At 41.3% G+C, this 21,531-nt stretch overlaps 1 protein-coding gene across 2 annotated transcripts in view; it reads right to left on the reverse strand.

Annotated features, from left to right (window-relative positions):
• Positions 1-6,434: 6,434 nt before the first annotated feature.
• Positions 6,435-21,531, reverse strand: part of LOC146871367 (transmembrane protein 98) — a 1,189,076-nt gene continuing 1,173,979 nt past the window's right edge. For both annotated transcript variants that reach the window (XM_085650842.1, XM_085650844.1), the window contains one exon: positions 6,435-11,238. In XM_085650842.1, the coding sequence (XP_085506968.1) occupies positions 11,031-11,238 (208 nt within the window). In that variant the 3' untranslated portion in view covers positions 6,435-11,030. The remainder of the gene's footprint in view (positions 11,239-21,531) is intronic.

Consider the following 21,531-nt stretch of genomic DNA (forward strand, 5'->3'; position numbering starts at 1 on the left):
TGTAGAATATTAACTACCAATATTTTGAGAACCGTGTTAGAAAGTCATTCCTCCAAGACTGTCATCTGAGTCTCTTCTAGGAGTGCTTGCAAGACACTCTGAAGGTGAGCCATTTTGGGAAACCCTGGAAAGGCCAGAATTGATTACTACAGGATTATTAACGGTGATAGGATAATCCTCCATTTTAGCTTGGTGCTTCTTGTCTCACTCTCTCTTTGGGGAACCAAGGTTCCATGACGAGGTTTCCACAGGAACTTGCTGAAACACTGACTGAAAAAGAGGACGGCACACATTGTTGTTTTCTGACATATTCAACAGCTAATCTGCATGTGCCTGCCAAATCCAAAAGGTCTAACCACTTACAAGCAACGTGACCCCAATCATGAAAAAAACTAAACACACATCAGCTAAAAAGCTCTGAGTGCCACACTCTGTGAGGATGTTCTGTGGGTGGCAAGGAACGTGTGCGTTTGAAAGCTGTAATGATTCAACCATGTTCTTCCAGAGGAAATAGCACATTTTGTGCATGCACTAATTTTCAAAAGAAATGTGTAGATGGAAAATGTTCTTTGTGTTCAGATTTAAGTGAACCCATACGCATGTCCTGCTGTCCAAAATGTGCACTTAGAGGCAGTAGCGTAGATAGGGTGGGCAGGCGGGTGGAAAATCAGCGGCTCTGTTTTTGGGGGCTGCAGAGGTGAGCAAGTGGGGTCTGTCGACTACCACCATCCCCCCATCCTCAAGAACAAGTTGTACATCGGCCGCATAACCCCCAAACAAGTAGTCCATCGGCTGGCACCCCCCTCCGAACCAGTCGGCCATCGGCCGCCACCTCACCCCGCTCTTACCTGCACCGAGCGGCGAACTTAGGGGCTGCCCGGGTGGCAGCAATACGCCACTAGCTAGAGGCTGACTTGAGCGAGTGGCAGGTGTGGTGCTAGGTGCATTTCTAGTTCACATACAGACAGATTAGGCTGTGCGCTCCTCACTGACCTCCCTTCCACTATGTAGCCCCCCACCTGACAAGGGCCGCAGCTTCCATACCGAGAGGTGGTACAGAAAAGGATGCAACCTACTGAACTGGACAATGATTTTATTGTGTTTGGTTATATTGTCATGCTGCTACCACCTACCAGAATAAACCATGACTGGTTGCCAAAGAAGATAGTCACAGCTATTCTTAATGTAGTCCACTGCACTCTGGGAGCCTTTCTAATACCACTTCCTGACTTAAAACAATGTCAACACAATGATACCTTAGTGACGACTTAGTGCACTCGATTCGATTCATTCATTATTACCCTACTCAAAAAGTCTTATTTTTGACAAATTGTATGATACAGATTAAAAATCAGCATCAGTGATAAACGATGATGCACAGCCCAGATGCTGTCCTAATGCCTGGAAAAAAACACCCAACAGTAACAGGGGCTTCAATACACAGATTTGCACTCACGTCCTGTAATCCGAGTTAGAACAGAATTCCTTCAGGCTTCCCTCGACAGACCCTCCTAGGCTGGACTAGGGAGATCCATCTCCATGACCACGTGTCTAGAACAGTAGGGTCTTGGTGACATTCGACAGCCCTAGCTCCAGGACTGATGCAGATTCTCCACTGAACCTGCGGTGCTCACAGGCCCTTCGTGCAGGTAATGTGAGCACACAAAATGTGCATCAAAAGGCAGGAAGCCCTTTTCATCATTTTGCCCCAGTTTGGTCTCAAACATGTAGGTGTAGGTGACAGGAAATGTTGAATAATGATGGCAGAGCTCAGCACTGAAATGCTTCCTGCATATATCGTCTATCTAAGATGCTCTTAACAATCTACAGAAAAGAAGTGAATTGCTCGGTTTTTAATTTTCTACAATTCCACAACATACTATATGAAGATTTAGAAATAATTACACTATGCATACACTTTATAATAAAGCATGATAGTAAATAGATTATATTCTACACTGTACTTAGATTTCTACATTGACAATGTGCATCAGCCAACATTTTTCATTAGCACAGAAGTAGTTTACTTCACAATTTATAAACGACGATGCCATTACAAAAATAAAGTACATTGATAAACATATTTGATTAACAAAAGTACACATACATTAGCTTTATTCTGCTGCTACGATAACTATTAACAACATGATGTATATTCTTGTTAGTTAATTTATAAAAAAATTCTTTAAATTTAAGTTACTGAAATATTTGTAGGCTTTGGACAGAACATCGAAGGCACAGAAATACTCAAATTTAGGGCCTAATTTGTTCATTGGTGGTATGCATACTCCAACGCAATAGTGACGGAGTACACATACCTCAAACATAATGGTCCGCTCGCTGACTGTAGATGTGTGCTAACTTAGGTTTCATCACGGCGGAGGCTACTCCGTCACCGCCATGATTAAACCTGATGGCCCTGCAGAGTAAGAGCCATTAGAAGCAGACCTCTAATCCCCCTTACCTAATTTAGCTGGGTGGAATTAGAGGTCAGTTTTCACGTCCCATCACCTCCAGGAATGCCCAGGCACTAAGGTGCAGTAAAAATTGCTAACTGCTTCCCTCGCCATTGGAATATACTCTCATGGCGAGTGGAGGTTTTTCTTGTTTTTATTTTCAAAAAGAAAATCCTGCTTTGAGATTTTTTTTTTTTTAAAGAAAAAAGAAAACAGTTTGGTCAAGGCTCCATCATGTTGATGAAGTTGAGCACCAAACTTCAAAAAGCATTGACAGCAGCCGCTGTGACAGTTGTTCCTGGCAATACGTTAGAAATGACTGCCTACTAAGAGGTCAGTTCAAAATCTGGCGGCTTGTACCTCTGTCTGTAATTTACTTCATCTCCTTGGTGGAGAAACAGGCCACCCGCCAGGAATTAAATTCAGCCCTTAGTGTTCATACTGTCTAAGAATTTTCTTTGACATTGCAGAATACTTTCACTTTGGAAAAGTGGGGAAAGAAACAACTGCACAGTTATATTCAAATATAGAATGACCATGTCGACCAAACTACCATCATAGACAAACTTGCATACTCTAGAGCTAAGCTGATACACCCTTGCATGTTTATGAAAAGAAAATTAACATATGGTTTCAAAAATTATGTATCTACAATAAAACATATGCCGGGAAAAAGAGCATACAATCAATAGCAACAGCAACATTATGACATTATGTTGCTGTCGCTATTGCTTGTATGCTCAGTGATCGGATTTTGCTTAGTGATCAATTTTGTGTGTATATGAATTAAGGGACATTAATGAGCATCATTAACAATGGGTATGTTATTTCGGATGAGCTAGAAACAGTTTTTAGTTCAGCAGATAATGTTTGAAGATTCTCTTATTTTTCTGTATTTTGCGAGAAATTTACCATATTTTAAAAGTAACTTAGACATGTGCTTTAATATGAATATATTGACAAAGAATATCCCATAACTCTACTAGAACAAAAACACAATGCTAGGCCTTCTCAGAGTATAACCCAGTTGTGTAGTGCTACTCCAGTAGAAATCAAAAAGGGGCAATTCATAAAAGATACACAACCACAGGTGACTACCTGTGGCTGAGATTAATTCTAGCCTTCAATTCATCACATTTGTGTATACTTTAGATGTGGGTCTCATGTACACTGTGTCACTAGAACCAAGGTATAATTTGGATGGTGAGCCCCAGCTAGGGCGAAACTAGCCCTGAGTTGTTTGTGTTCAGGGAGGACCTGGCCTGGCAAATCAGGCTGGAAAAAGAGCAGAGGAGCAGGATCAAGACTGACTTGCATTTGGTTAGATCCAAACTGAGGTGGCACGATATGCAAAATAACGATGCAGCCCGAGTGATTACCGCAACTGAGATTAATTCAAGACTTCCAATCATCACTTTTTTTGTATACTTTTTTATACAGTTTAGATAGCACACACCAGGCACAACAACCCATTCAAAGCTGTTGATTTCATCCATAAGATCCCTAAAAAAAGATAAACATGTTTTAGTTTGGTATCATTGCTACAAAGTGACAGAAAATTTGAGCATTTCGGACCAGGAATTTACTGAGTTGTCACATACCACTACACAGAAGCCATATTGAGATAAGAGGCAGTGCCTTCAGATGTACTCTATACAGTAGGCTGCTTCACTATTGCCTGATGATCCCAACCCAAAAACGGATGCAACTCCAACTTGTTCTAGTCAGACACGTAGTGACTTAAGATCATGATGCACTAAAATAGGTAAACTCCGGCAGGTATGGCCTGCTAGTCAATAATCTAAATGCACCTAAACACAGATGTGAGCTTTGCGCCCTTTTTTGGACCCTCCTATACTTCCATCCCCTTGTAATGTTGCCCTCTAAAGCAGCTAAGAAATCTCTTTTGAATACAGTCTAATGAAAGAACTTTGCATCCATGAAAGAAGGCTGGTAAGCAGTTTTGTTTTTCCTCAAACCCTATATGAAACTTTCATACAGGGCCTATGAAATAATCTTTTTTAAAGCACTAACAAATATGATGGTAAGAAAACATGTTTTGCTAAATTCATCCAGTCCAGTTTTTTACCCTCAATCTCAACATCCGGTCCCAAATCGCAGGTGAACCTGCATGCTGGGCAACTTTGAGGAGCCTGTTCTTCATCACAGTCAATCACACTCATCAATGCCTACACCTTTGCTGCAAAAAGGATCACTTGCTTAACAAGGGATACCAAAAAAGTGGATGGGCTATGCACATATTCTTCATTCCAACCCATCCGATAGTGCGGGAAACAGACGTATTACATTTTTTATTCCTAACAACACCAAAACCTATTTCTACTAACACATGTTGCGTATTCTCTTCAGAGTGGAGAGGGCATGCTTCACCTCACTGGAAAAAAGGACGCTGGCATGTAAAGTAAGCAAGTATAGATTTGCATACTTAACTTACAGATGGTAAAAGTGGTGGACCGCCAACCTGGTTATGCTTTCTGACACTTATGACTCTTTCCACAAAATTGCCATAATTGACTTACCTACTTGTATACTAGTTTACACTTCCTTCTGAGGTCAACTTGGATTTGCCAGTTATATTTCATTATGGTAATATGTATAGTCTTGTACAAGTTCCAGTTGGAACGAAACGTGTTGGCTGTGGTTGCAATGCACAATACATTCGTAGTCAGAACTTGTTACTTAGAGTAAGATTTTATGTTCTTCAACTTAGCAACAATAAAGAGTATACAGACTAATTTTGTTAATTAAAGGACTAGCATTGGCTATACATTGCTATGGAACGTGGTACTCAGATGACGATTGGATATTCCCCAACATATCACAATACGCAGCATATATTCTAATTCAAAGGTCTAGCCTTCACAGAACTTTAATCACCAGGATCTATGGTGTGATCTGCATCATAGCCTATAAGAGACACAATCAAAAAGTGACTCCTTTTGAATACTATTGATTTACCTAAACAAGAAATATGAACTTGATGTGAATAATATGTGTGTTACTCTTCAGAAACATTGCATACCCTCTGAAGGGTATTACAGTATTTTTTGCTTTCGGTGCAATGTGTTGCTGATCTTTACTTAAGTATCTATAATCAGAATGTTGTTTTTCTGTGTCTGTACATTTTTCGTGACATTATTATTAACTGCATATCAACGTATATTGTGCTACCATATAGTTATTAACTTACAGACAACATATGCCTTGGGAAATCAGATCTGGTTTTCTGACATTTTTAGACTAAGAAATCACCTAGATGGATTGTGATATTCTTCTTGAAGACAGGGGAGGAAGATGAGCAGCATTTCTTTTTTACAGCTCATTTTTCATTAATGTTTCTATCTTTGTGTTTATTGATTTTAAATTAGTTTTTTAGTATCAACCAATGGATTGCATTGCTTTACAGTTAAAAACAATGACACTGACCCCCAGGTATTGGTTACAGCTATAAGTGTATCATATTGAGAATATGGATAACAATCTTTGCATACATGTAAACCAATAAGAACTACATAGTTTTGAGGATTCAGTGTCCTGGGTCTGAATCTAAATAATATAGTTGAGTTAAGTGTAGGATGTAAGGCCTCATGGCAGGAAACTGAGACACTAAGCAGTGACAGGTGTTAAGACTATGGTTAAAGTCAATATAATTCGAATAAGGTACTGAACTACTGAGCAGAGCCCAAATATATTATTGCTATGACATATAACAGCATTGTATATCTAACTCTGTTGCAGTTTGCATATTTGAGAGGTTTTTGCTAGTAGAGGTTACCTTTGTTCCTATGTCCGCATTTCATAAATTTTCGTTATGCATTATTGGAGGCTCTGCCTTACCCATGACATTTTCTACACACTACTCAGAACGGCATATATTCAGATTTCATGAGCACCATTAATACCCAGATAGCAAAGTAGCTCCAGCAGTGACAGCAGCGAAAGTCAAATTCATCCACATGGGCTTTCAGAGCTTTTAATAATTTAATTAAAACTTCCTGCAGATGTTTTGATGTATTCTTGAGAATAATACTTCATAGAGTTAGAAAATATATAGACAAATGAAATATTTATATCACTAATAGGAAAAGCGTGCTTATAGAGCTTTCTAAATGATAAGGATTCAAAGGTTTCTCAATCAATGTCATTACAGAATACTGCTAGAACAGCCTGGTATCTTCAGTACCCATAGTTTATAAACTTACAATTTACCTAGAAATGTTAAAAACACAAAAGATACTCAATGCCAAATAAAATAATACCGTTGTACACATAAAGGATTTGTTGCAGTGATATTTGATCTCAAAATACAAACACTTCACGTCTTGAAATCATACTGAATTCAAAACAATCAACCAATCAACTCACAAAATATGATGTACCAGACTTTCTCACCAAATGTAAAAAGTGTTTTGAGCCTGCTGTTTTGCAGAATCAAAATTCAAGCACAATAGTTTCATATGTCGTGGATAAACAAACAAGCATTGACAAAGCCAACCGGTCTGGCCCTGCAAGATGGTTATATTTTTTATGGTAGGCATCGGTGGTAAAAAAAACTTGCTACTTAAAAATGTCAGCCATTTACTTGCAAAACAAATTTAAATAAAATAAATCTCAAATATTATTTAGAGAACAATACTGGTGATTTTTAGTTTTAACGCATATCACAGGAACATATGAGTCTCATTGGTGCAAAAAAGGCACTACTGGCTTTGCAATAGTCTCACCTAAATACATGGTTTGAAACAAAAGGGAGGATTGCAAAAAACAAAAGAGGATTAAAAATAAAAGCGAAAAAGTATTTGTAAAGTACACTATTGACCCACAAGCCCTCGCTTGGAAGTACATTCTTTTCAGGCAGATGTGATTGGCTAAAATGCTTTCACTCTCAGTGCAAGATTACCATTTGCTGAAGTGTACTGACCCATAGCTCCTGATGCATGCTGTGATGGGTGGATTCAAATTGTCAAAGGCAGATGAACAGAGAAATGGATGTCCTGCTTCATATGTATATATGTATGTAGTTTTTACTAATGATTTCTTTTATTACATGAAGCTGTAAAGACAGTTAAAGATGTCAATAGGTCAGGCCTAAACAAATACTTTACATCTAGTCTAACATATGACTCCATTGGGGTCACGAAAACAACACCCAGAAAATAATGTGGCGAATGAAACTAGATAAAGGTGAAATGCAAGTATAGAGGCCCTGTAAAAAAGCATGATGTATAAAATAGAGAGAAGCCCTTTCACAGCATCACAAAACATAGTACTGCAATAAGCTGTGCTTCATTTCTAACCATATTGAGACTGACCTTCTGTCTCTCAGTTACAGGTAGGGCACAATGTCATGGTAGGTGTTCACTCATCTTCTGCGTGGACGGACCTGTGGTCTGCATCATCTCCAAGAAGATATCTAACCTAAACTACTCTAATCTTTGCAACCACAAAATGCTGTATTGTGTGCCAATGAGATGCTGGAAAGCATAGGAAGCTCTACAGGGTAAGGGAGCCTCGTTTGGAGAATTACCGGTACTGGTGATCACATATGTGGAAGCATTCAGAAAAAAAAGTGTTACTGCTACTGAAATGGTGCAGGAAGTACATTATAGATCTTAACAAGGGATTTTGAATTTCAAATGCATACCTTGATGTGGGAACAGTGGCAAGCAATTAGATGTAAGAATTAAAAGTTTCTTTGTACTGTTCAAAGAGGGAGAGTGGGTGGCTTAAAAACAGACTATGGGCCTAATTTAGAGCTTGGCGGATGGATTACTCCTTCACATCAGTGACGGATATCCCATCTTCCGAAATATAAGTTCCCTATCCTATAATGGGATTTATATTTTGGTGGATGGGATATCCATCACCATTGTGACAGAGTAACCCGTCCACTGAGATCTAAATCAGGTCCTATGTGTTTTAGTGGCCCTCATTCTATGCCACTCATATAGAATACAATGCTAAATTCAATAACAATGAAGTTAAATAGTAATTAGATAACTGGATAGTGATTAGAATGAAACATTGGGGAACATGCTTAGGTAACAAGCTCACTGCATGTAAATTATGTATGGTTTTACTGTGTGTTATCCAACCAGCATTATGCCAGAGGTAACTAGTCATTGAATTACCATGTACTAATTCTATCTTAAATCGATGTATTAAGATGGATAAGAATTGTCTGGCATCCTGATTACCCCAAATGTATTACCATTACTATGTCCCTTACATTGGGGCTACGTTGGTGCAACAAGAAGTAAAAATAATATCTTCCCAGTAAGCATATGGATTTGTTAATAAGTGGTGCATAAGAAATATAAAAATATGGATCCAGTGTTCTGGGTGAAACCTGAAGACTATGACAATTTCTCCATACTATGACCATGAGCAGACGGTCAGCTCTAATAACCTGTATCTGATTCAGCAGTACTGACCACACAGATAATATTTAAATGTGAAGCAAATTGATTTCAAGATGTTTTCAACGTGAATGTGTGAAGATTTATCTGTCAAATTATTATTAATTATAATTATTTTCAATTGTATAAGGCGCACAGCTACCCGGAGGTTTTCCAGCGCCATCGGACACACGCGAAGAGAGAGAGAGAAACAACTATTGGTTAAATAACCACGTTTTTAGGCCTTTGCGAAAGTTGTTATAGATGTTTTCGTGCCGGAGTGGCGTGGGGAGTGAATTCCATAGTGAAGGGGCCAGATAAGAGAAAGACCGACCACCCATACGTGACCGTTTGATCCTGGGGACAAAAAATTTTGCCTGAGTGGAGGATCGGAGAAGGCGCGTTGGGAGGTAGGGATGGACTAACACACTCAAATACTGTGGTGCTGCGCCCGATTTGATCTTATGCATGTAGCATAGGGCCTTGAATTTGATACGATTCACTATCCTAAGCCAATGGAGGTCAAGGAGAGAGCCTGAAATGGAGGCCTTTTTAGGTACCTGGCAAAGCAGTCTGGCCGCCAAATTCTGTACTACCTGCAGTTTTCGAACCACCTCCTTGTTGGCTCCTAAATACAGGACATTGCCATAATCCAGTCTGGAGATAATCAGGGCCTGGATCACTGTTCTTTGTGTGGGACTAGGCAACATCCAGAGTATTTTTTTGAGCCATTTTAGGATGGTTAAGCAGATTGAGGTGACCTTGACTGATTGCTGTTTTATAGATATCTGGTCATCTATGACTACGCCTAGATTGCGAACTGATTGCACCGGTTGAGGAAGATCACCCATTTGAGGGGGCCAATGTTGGGGGCCCCAGAGATCTTTGTTTTTCCCAAGAATTAAAACAGTTTTTCCACCGTTTAGTTTTAAACCGTTTGCATGCATCTAACTAGCTATCTTTTGCAGCCCCACCTGAAGTGATGACACCTTAGATGCCTCATTGGTGGACAGAGAGAAGATTAGCTGGGTATCATCAGCATGCGAGAAGATGGATCGCCCAGCCTCTTCAGCTATTGTGGCCAGGGGACTAACATAGATAATAAATAGAAATGGGCTGAGGCGTAGGACTTAGAGCTAGCAGACGGGGAAAAGACCTGAAAGTCCGGCCAGTCAGGAAGTCTATAAGCCATTTGAGTGCCGATCCGACAATGCCCAAGGATTGTAAGACTTTTAGTAGGGCAGTGTGTGACACAGTGTCGAAGGCGGCATTCAAGTCAAGCAGTATGAGTGCCACAGTTTCACCCATGTCAAGACGTTGGTGCAGAGTTTCTGTAACTCCCAAGAGCGTGGTTTCTGTAGAGAACCCAGCTCTAAATCTAGATTCTGATGAATGTAAGATTTTTTGGGAGTCCACAAACTGGGTCAGTTGTTGATTGATGTGTTTTTCTAAACTTTTTGAAAAAGCTGGAAGTAACGAAATCGGGCGGAAGTTAGAGAGTTCCGCCAGATCAGCATTGGCTTTTTTCAAAAGGGGGAGAACCATGCCATGTTTCCATGCCGCTGGTACAGTTGCTTCCTGCAGTGATGCATTAAGCAACTCCATAATGAATGTGAGTAATGATGGTTCCAATTTTTGGAGAATGGAGATGGGAAGAGGATCTTTAGGTGAGCCAGATTTGAGGCTTTTTAAGATGCAGCTGAAGGAGGGGGTGTCCAGAGGCAGCCAGTTTTTTAGCGTATTAGTTGGCACGGTGATCTGGGTCACCGGAAGAGTAAAGCAGCCTGAAGTAGAGGGAGCACACTTCATTTGCTGCCAAATGAAAATAAAATGCATTAAATGGCTCAACGTGCAAAGAAGAGATCATGACTGCAGTAAAAGTAGTATCTAGAAAAAAGTGCATCTACAGGAAGCGTTTTCCTTCATGCGGCTATTAGCCCATAGTGATCCCTGTTCACAAAACTCACCATTGCACAACTCATTTATAAACACTTAGCAATCTGAGGCTTTATAGTGCAATAGCACTTCAAAACACTCTTACATTGGCTTTTGTCAAGGAAAGTTCTACTCCAATGACACATCAGAACTGTTCCTTCTGAACAAACTGTCCTCTTTATCGGTCATGTTGAAATGATGACTGTGCTTTGCAGGGTGCTTAGATGATAGACTGCTCTTGTAGGACGTTGTCTGCTCCTGGGAGCGTTCTCTCTGGCTCTGAGGCCAGGGCAGCTTCTCGAAGGATTGCCATGTGTTCCTCAGTAGCCGACAGCGATTGGTCAATCCAGTCCATTCCTCCACTCAGGTGGCAGGCATTTCGGGTCACTAGAACCAGGTGGCTGACAGACAGCAGCAGGGCAGTAGTCCTGCAAATAAAGAGTGATCAGAAGAAAGACAAGGGTCATGAAAGGAAAAACATGCTGTAAAAGTTAGAAAAAGTACTGTTCACTGTTCTTAACTACTTGGGAGTATGAACAATAACACATTTATCACTTGGGAGGGAATCATTCATTGTTAAGTCACAAGTAATTCTTTTGGAAAAAAAGACTCACAAAACATACAGCTCTAACAAAAGCAAATAACATTTACAAGTACTCTAAAATGCAATATTGTGAACAGATCTCCCATTCCCACAACACTATCATGTAAACATATCTGAAGCTACGCAAGAGATTAAAATATTGACCTCATGTAATGCCTCAGCAATGAATAGCTACTTCAAAGTTCAAGAGTTTTACAAAACACCACTCAACAGAAGTCGAAGTGGAAAAAACACTGTAAGGAGTATTAATTAAAGTGGAGTTACACACATATGAACATACCTTCATCCCACAAGGGAAAAGATGAGGAGTCTCCCAACCTACCCCAATAGAACAAAACCTACTCTTAGGTTGTGTGCTGTACTATGTGCTTCTGAGGCTACAGAAAACTATCCTTCAACTTAAGCTCCAGTCCCTCAAAATATAGTTCACTGCACTGAATTACACATTAACCGAATGCTGATGTCCTGTAACTTTACACAACCATCTAGATCGCATTCCATATTCTTTAAAAAATAATTGAAATCGTCAACCTATTTAAAAACGGAGGCTGAAGGAAAGAAAATTAACGTAACAGGTGTTTTTGTAGATGCACGTTCACTTCTTCGCACCATAGGGTCTCTTGGCCCTACTAACAGATAAGGGGCAATTATCATTACCCAGCTCAATAGTCCTCATTTCAATGATCCCAGAGGATGAAAAATTGATTTAAAACTGTGATTATGATTGAGTGCACTAGTTGACTAAGTCACTAGAGTCAACTACCAGGTCAAAATACCGAGCCTAAAATGATAAAGGATTCGATGATAGGGTTTCAGGAGCCTCTGTTTCTTCAATATTGATCTTGTAAGAAATACATTTTAAAAAAAGCTAATTTTTATTTGCACTTCATTTTAGAATTGCACCTTAGAATGCGTTTAAACCTTTGCAGAAATGATGGGAAAATGTACTTGATTTAAATGTATAGGAAAATAACGTGAAGAAGAAAAAAAGTAGTAGGCTATTATTCTCAATGTGCTTCTGTAACTAGGCTCAAGCCATATTTTCTTTTGACTCTTGCTCACAGCTAAATAGACATTTATTTTAAGGTTTTGCCTAATGCCAGGACCCTGCTAAAGAATGTGCTGACTTCAAGATTATGTTCTCTTACTTCATCACACCATATTAGATCATCTTGCATTAACAATGAACTTTGCTGAGGATTCATAATGAATAGACTGTTAGAATGACTCATAATTTAGATATATTTTATGTATGCAAACCAGGACATTGTCAATAGATTTGTTTAATTGCATTTTACTAGCCCTTTGCATTCACAATGGGACATTGAATGCAGCTAATAGTTTAGGTAAGAAGGTTCTTATGAGAACTTTCCCCCATGTTCCAATATTCACAACACTTGTTTAACTATGTACTGGCGTGAATGTTTACCATGGGGATCGGGAGGAGAAGCAATGGATGTTGACGACACCATCGCATGAGAAGTTTCCATTGAATGAGAGCATCTTAAAACTACTAATTTTCGTTATTGTGTGATTTTATGCTATATTTGAGTGTTCCTAGTTAGAGAGAGTTATTAGAGACTTGAGGAGAACCCTTTTCATTACTGAGAACCCATTGACTCTTCGAAAGAGTCTATTTTTCTTTGCTCCTTGTTGCTGGAAGCTACTGCTGACAGTGACCATACCTTTAATCGTCCTAATTCTTCTTGAGCAATGCTATTGCAATGATCATTCCTCTATCATTCCTCTATCATTTATATTTTAATGGTTTCTACTGCAGCTGTGGAGAACCCGGCTGAGTTTTCTGAATGACTCTTTATGGGAATTTCTGTTGCAGGGAGTCTGCTTATGCACAGAACTATGCACAGGAAACCAGGACCTCTGTGAATTGTGGTGTACCAAAAACTCACCTCAGAACCCAGAACCCCTTATCCGACCAGCATCAGTGTCCCATTCGTTATCCTAATGTATAGACAACCCAGAACAAGCGACTTAGGGTATTCTCAGGAATGGTGGGAATCAGAAATACCTGTTCGTAATTATTCTCACATCAGTCCACAACAGAATAAACAGAGACACTGTAAAGTTTAAAGAGTTTATTTTATAAACCTCGTGTCCTAAGATGCAGTACCTTGGCTAACATAAGCAGACAAATGATTAAGATCAAAACCATCAGCATAGTTAAAAAGGAGTAATCATAATAAAATGACAGTGGATGACAGCCACCTTCCTTTCGCCAGTAAACTAATATTATTATTATTAGACTAATAAAAGGTCTCTAGGCTTGAATGGGGAACCCCATACTGTAAAGATCAGCTTAGTGGAATCACATCACAGGATCAACTAGACTCTGTTCCTGGGAAAGCTCTTCTTCCGAATGTCTCTAAAACATGCAGCCTGCAATATTAAAAGCACTTGATTTTCAGGTATTTGCAGCTGCGTGCGTGTTATGGCTAAATAGTGGGCCGATCAACCTAAACCCAACAACATGCACCGTCTAGCGACCCAGACTGTTTCTTTACACAATGTTCAGACCAAGGTCGCTGCTCACTGTTGTAGTGAAGATCGTTATCTACCTACGTACAATGCTAAGTTAGCATAACCGCGTTAAATGTTAGAAAGCCATCTTGCCGCTTTTGCTGCTTTTGCACACGACATTGTAGTCACATGTTATTAAATTGAGAAATGCTTACTCGACTTTGCTTCACATGAGAACTGTCTGTTGTTAACATCCCAAACAGTGAGCAGCGACCTTGGTCTGTACACAGTGTAAAAGAAACAGTCTGGGTCGCTAGACGGTGCATGTTGTTGAGTTCAGGTTGATCGGCCCACTAGTTTAGCCATAACACGCACGCAGCTGCAAATACCTGAACGTCGAGTGCTTTTAATATTGCGGTGTTACATGTTTTCAACACATTCGGAAGAAGAGCGTTCCTAGGAGCAGAGCATAGCTGATCCTGTGATGTGAACTCTCTGAGCTGATCTTTACGGTATGGGGTTCCCCGTTCAAGCCTAGAGACCTTTTATTAGTCTAATAATACTATTAGTGTGTTAGAGAAAGGAAGGTGGCTTAGATCCACTGTCATTTTAGTATGATTACTCCTTTCATTTTCTATGGTATTGTAACTATGCTGATGGTTTTGATTTTAATCGTTTGTCTGCTAATGTTAGCCAAACTGCTGCATCTTAGGACACAAGGTTTATAAAATAAACTCTTTAAACTTTTACCGTGTCTCTGTTTATTCTGTTGTGGACTGGTACGAGAATAATTACGAAAAGGTATTTCTGATTCCCACCATTCCTGAGAAATATACTAAGTCGCTTGTTCTGGGTTGTCTATACATTGGGACCCCCGAGCTAAACCTCGGATAACGAATGGGACACTGATGCTGGCCGGATGAGGGGTTCTGGGTTCTGAGGTGAGTTTTTGGTACACCGCAATTCACTGAGGACCTGGGTTCCTGCGCATAGTTCTGCGCGTAAGCAGAATCCCTGCAACACTGTTAGGGATGTGAACAACAGACAGTTCTCATGTGAAGCAAAGGCGAGCAAGCATTTCTTAATTAATAACATGTAACTACAGTGTCGTGTGCAGAAGCAGCAAAAGTGGCAAGATGGCTTTCTAACATCTAACGCGGTTGTGCTAACTTAGCATTGTACGTATATAAATAGCAGTCTTCACTACACCCCCCCTTGATCGGACCACTAACCAGTAGGGGCGCAATTTCAAGAACGCAGAGTTCAAGTTTGATACAACGGAACCAAGGGCATAAATTGTGAGTCCATATAAGGTATGTGAAAAGTGCGAAGAAAAAAAAAGGAGAGAAAAAAACCATTTAAAGGGGAAAAAATTATCATCGATGGATTGTCAAGTAGAAGGGGAGAAAAAAAACCAAAAAGGCATCCCACAGGAATTTCGGATGACTTCCAAGTTAATCCATCAAGGTATAAGCACAGTAAGTTGCAACAGCTTCCCAGAGGAAATCATTGGAACGTTCTGCAAAATTATCTGCTATCCAATTCTGCAAGGGGAAGGAACACACATGTTCCTCGACAACCGGAGCCTCTAGTACCATCAGAGAACGACTGGCGTGTTCTTCAAGATAACTTCTCGCCAAGAATTCAGCTGCAGCCGTTCCGATGTCCCAATTCCCTAGGACTCCATGTGCTGCTCCACAGGCCATAATCCTGACGCCAGAACAGTCCAACTCATGAGCCACTAAGGGGCTCATTAGCCGATCATAATCCAGGGCAGGAGACACCGAGTTCGACAAGCACAAATCCAGAGCCCATTGGAACGGACACTCTAGGCAATGAAAAACAGGCTGCAAGCAAGTAAAGTAGGGAAACCGGAAGGACAACCCATAGGCTATGCTCAAGGTTGCCAGTGGTACTGTTCCATAGTATTCAAGCATCCGGTTACGAAGATGGAGCAGCCGGGACATGCTGTCGTGTGACGCAAGTTGTGCATCCATAGCGTAGTACGCAGATCAACAAAAGCACCCCAGCTACGAGGGTGAGAATCAAAGGGAGACCTCCGAAGACGCTGGAAAAAATAGAATGAAAAAATGCCGGGATCACACCAAAAATAGTTTGAAAGGAGGTCACGAGGCCGGAGCACACAATTTTAAAAAAATGTGCCAGGCCACTTGTTGACGAGGCATTAAAGTTAGTCTGAATCAGGGCCCCAAAATGAAGTGGGAGATCAGTATTCAAAAGCGCTTGCACCTCTGTGCGCGTATTTGCTACGTGAAGGACAAATGTTTCCAGGGACGAAGTCAAAGCGACTTCTTTTTGAGACAATAGAGCCCTTATTCTGCTCATCTTGTTGAACTCTGCTTTCAAGGTTGGAATGGAAGGCCAGATGGATACATCGAGCCGGCCATGCGGGGGTGGGAAAAGGACGTTATTACAGCAGACTACTCTCTGTGAAACAGTAACTATGTAGGGAATTCCCACTAACATACCACAGCAAGCTTCATTATTCAATAGCAAATAACTACCGTTAGCAAGTAGCGTAAAAGACGATGTTATAACTGGCACCGGAATCCCTTTCAGGACGCAAGCTAAATTAGGAGCGTGCACATTACATGCACCATGCAATTGAATGTGCCTACACACCACAGAGTGATCTGGAGTGGAAGTGCACTCTTCACCTTTTAAGTAAACCTCTTTTCCGTCCCTCACACATTTGTACGTGAATGGTAGTGACCAAACTTCGTGCAGGAAGGCAGTACCAAGTTTTTCATATCTGCCAAGGGCATAATGTTTCATGCACAAACTGAACTTAAACAGGGGGAATGGTAATGTGATCAACCCGTGGATAAGCCACACAGCGGAGTTTAATTTGGCAACAGAGAAAGGTAAAGGTTCTAACTTTTCAATGTGCAGCAATGAGGATGTTGCATCTTTCATGGACATGAACTGTTGTTTCGCAGTTAAATTAAAAGGGAGGAACAAAGATGAAGTATTCATGTAATCCCAAGGGACTTTCCCAGCCTTTAACGTTTGCAACGTCCATGCAAACTGCATAATGGAACGCAATGGATTTTGACCATGATACAAAACAGACAAATCATCCTGCACAATGTCTACCACAGATGAAACAATATTATCTAAGGTTTAAATTCTGGAAGACAGGGTGTTAATGCTATTATCTATTACAGCCAATACTTTCTCCATATTGGCTTGATCAATAGCTCGTAATCTGGATGCAGCTTCAATCTGTGATAGCTTCCAAACTTAGTTGTAAACAGCATATACCCATCTTTTGGACCTGCCAACCGCAGGACCCTTAACAAAATCATTCAAATCTATTTTGTCGTTCAATTGTGATAAATAAAGTTTAACCGATGCTAAGGTGGAATGTTGCAGCCAAGATTGGCATAACTTCCCTACTGAGTAGGTAGTTACGGTGTGAGAAGATTCAAAACGGGGGTCTACACGAACTTGTGTATACCCCGGTGCCAAATCCAGAAACCGATGTTGACAGGAATCTGAGCTCGTTTGCCATATTAACCACCCTTTCGGATTCAATTCAGAAATATTGAAGGATGTGTTGGAAATGTATGACTACAACGTAGCAAGGGACAGATCCGTATGATTATCCCAATTAGGATAAGCACCCAGACCCGGAGTGGAGGGAGAAATTAATTTTTTTAGAAGTAGCCAATCCAAAACAGGTGGAAAAATTGACGAATTCAAAAATAACATGTGGTTCGGGATGAGGCAGGCACGATGCAAAGCTTCTGTTCCCTGTACCTGCCACGGTTTAGAACCCCAAACCGATTTAAGATCGATAGCAACTTTCCACAGATCATAGCCTCCGATTGCCAACTCGTCCATAAAGGACGTGGAATACAACAATTTGGTGTGTGTCAGTCAATAAAAGGAGGCCGGATTCGACACACTAAAATCAGAAAAATATGTGAATGTGTCCACTAACGTGGTGGAGCTTCCCAGCCTAGGGGCTGGACAGTGTTTCCATTGCGTAAAATTTACAAAATTTCTAAACGTATTTGCTTTGTGTAGGAAATGTGTGCCATAATGTTGATAACAGAATTGCTCATCATAATTAGCAGTATCTAAATACAAATCCTCAGCATCAAATGCAGCATAATATTTCAAATCAGAAAACAGTGCTTCTATTGCTTGTACATCCCAATCATCCGAGTGGATGTTTTGCTTAACTACATCACCCATAGAAACACGAAATACATTCGGCACATTGATTACTTCAGTGGGACCATGAATTTGAAATTTAACAGCATCCCAAGCGATCCCATCCAGTACAGGCCAGGCAGTAATGTTCACAAAAGTCTGGTCCCTTTTCATAATATGTGATGAGGAGTGGGGGGCCAAAGTTCCATCAATTAGTCTAATTGTAGATCTTTCTTTCAGGTAGTGTCCATTTATAAGTCTAAAAAACACTACCACAAAGCCAATGGACATAAACAAAAAAATACATATGAGCACCAGCCAAATGTAAGTCCAACGGGGAATTAAAAAATGTCTTTTGAACCAGGCAACAAAAATCAAAACTTTTGATGGGGCAATGGAAGTCATTGAATTAGTGTCAAAGGAGTAGCGCGACTGGGTAACTGTGGTGGATTGTAAAACAGGCAACGGGACATCCGCAGGATAAGCATACTCAATATCTTCAGGTAGACCACCAGGTGTCGGTGGCAATAAAGGGCCAGTAACTGTATGCATCTCGACGGTAACAACAGGCAAGGTGGTAGAAGCTGGGGCCACAACAGAATTTCTCAGCATCGCAGGGCAAGAAACCGCTGGAGTCATACTAAGAAGAATCGGCCACTCGCTGTAGCTTGACATTGTCAATAGAGATGTACCTGTTATCCTTGCGACCAGGAAGTGGAGGTAAAATTACTGTATGTGTACCCTGTACTCCAAGCACCGGAACTGGTGCACAATAAGAGGGGCCAAACTCCTTTTTGTTCTCCACCTTCTCAGGGACCAGATCAACTCGAGGTAGCCAGCCGACTACCGGAATCTGAAGCGCAGCATCAGATGTGGAGGGCACGTGTTCCTTCGCTAGACTGTCTCTGGCTTCTTGTAGATTCTGCAATACAGCACAGTGATCATCTACGTCAAAGGGTGCGGCTGACGCCGCCATGTCTAGACCGTCAAGGTCCGGGACAAACATTCGTATGCCAAAGAGCATCATGTATGGGGTCCGCCCACCCAGAGACCTTCTAGGGAGATTATTAAGTGCATGTTGTACGTCATACAAGTGGGCTAGCCAGTTCCGGCCAGTACCTAAAACCCTGGCTGTCAAAGATTGCTTTAAGTCACGGTTCATTCGCTCTACCACACTATTACCCTCAGGTCGGTATGGAGACGAAAATTTGAATTGGACCCCCAAATTTCTCATGGCTTCTTTGTACGCCTTTGAAGGCGAACGCAGGGCCTTGATCAGAATGAAAGGTACCACATGCAAAACTTCCAACAAAGACATGCAAATCCTTGATGAAAGTACGGGCATCAGCACTCCTTTGTGGCCATACCCACAGAAAACGTGTGCACGAATCCACTGCAACCAAGATGTATTTGTACGCAGTATCAGAGGTAAATGGACCGCAGTGATCTAAATAAACACACCCCAGTGGTTTATTAGATATGTACAACTGAGTCTGTGGTGGGCGCGCCGCAGTTGAAGGTTTTATCTGCTGGCAAATGTCACAATTAAGAACATAAGCGCGAGCTTGTTTATATAAACCGCACCACCAGTAACGTTGTTATAACAGAGAAATAGTAGCTGCAACACCGGCATGAGCAGACGCCATGCCCTCGTGAGACGCTAATATCAAAGATGGTCTGCAGTCCGCGTTGGGAATCAATCTGTCACCAACATCGTTAATCCTCACTAACGGGACGTTATCAGGACTTAAGCGATAATGGTAACGAGAAGGGAAACCTCTAGGATATTTTGTTCCCTTCTCTGTAGCAGCGATAGCTTCCAAGATGTCATCATCGATCTTACTTTGTGATCTTGTAACTGCTGCTACTAAGTATGTCGCCACTGCTGTTTTTGCTGCCTCGTCAGCTAGGCTGTTCCCGACAGCATGGACACCAACTCGCTGGTGACCAAGAGTGTGAATAACATTCACGAGAGGCACATGTTCTTTAAGTTCTGCCACTCGAACCCAAAGCGTTTTATGCTTAATTGTGCTACCTTTGGAATCACAATAGTCATTTTGAGACGAAAAATGTAGATTGTCGTTGTAAGATTGTACACAATAAAACGAGTCACTCACAATAAGAGTAGTGACTCGAGGATCCGCAAACTCCAGTGCAAGCACCAGAGCCCGAAGCTCCGCCAACTGTGCGGTACAATCACCCAATGACTGCGTATGCACGACATCGGATTGGAATTCCCCATTCACGAAAGTACCGACCACAATTGCGCAGGCCGCTGAATAGGCATGCTTCGATCCAGTAGCCGGTTGCGCAGAACCGTCAGTGTAAATGACACAATGGTAATCCTCGAGCGGGCGCAAGGACAGAGGAGCTCGATGAACAAATTCATACTGTAAGAACTCCTGAGTCTGTAGAGCCGCGTCAAAGATATATGCGACGTCGGGCGATGTCAAGGAAGTGGCCCATTGTATACACCGTGGATGCAAAACCTTAGAATTAGGTACACTGGCTTTCATCACCGCCTCAAGGGCAGGATATAGTGTTACCACCAACATGCGTTTACCTTGCGATAGCGCTCGTTCTTTCAGAATCGCCATCTGCCATGCCGTCAGAACTTTCTCGACAGCGGAAAATCGCAATTCAGCCGAAGTGTACAGGTGCAATTTGTAGGCAATGGGGATGGTGTCGCCCTCATTGAACGTTAAGTACGTGAAACCCACTGTGCCCGGCACAATTCTTATGACCAGGTTAGTGTGGTTATCACGCGTCAGTAAGTATTTTGAAGCAAGAAGGTCAGCTTGCAAAGATTGCAATATAGCTGAATGCTCCGGCAGCCAGCATGATTTGGAAAAAGTAGGTTGTACCAAGGCATAAAGCGACTTGATACGCTGGGTATAATCAGGAATGTACGTTCGACCGAAATTCAGGAAGCCCAGCAGAGATTGTAATTTCTTCAGTGTCGTAGGAGCACGTAGGCATGCGCATTTCTCTAGGAAGTGCGGAGACAATCCTCGACCTTCATTGTTGAGTTCGTATCCCAAAAACAACACTGTATATTCCGCAATGTGAGACTTCGCAAAGTTGAATTTGTAACCGAAGTCTGCAAACAAAACAATAATGCGATCAACGCGACACAGATGCGGCCACAACTCGCCATCTGTGAGATAAATATCATCCACATACGAGTACGCATCAGGGTCTATGCTCTCTAACAGAGAGACTAAACGAGCGGCAAAGACACCAGGGCTGTTCTTATAGCCCATCGGTAATCTTTTGAAATGTTTTTGTTTGCCGCCCGAGGTAAATGCTGTCCATTCACTACTAAGAGAGGACAGGTTATGGCTGTAAAAGCCGTTGGAAATGTCAAGTGTGGTTTTAAACTGTTTTCTCACGAGACTATCGCCGAGAGCCGAACTGTGGGTATTCTGTACTGCGCATGTCCGGCAATGAGAGTTTA

Source organism: Triturus cristatus, chromosome 1_1 (assembly GCF_964204655.1).
Source record: "Triturus cristatus chromosome 1_1, aTriCri1.1, whole genome shotgun sequence".
Lineage (NCBI taxonomy): Eukaryota > Metazoa > Chordata > Amphibia > Caudata > Salamandridae > Triturus > Triturus cristatus.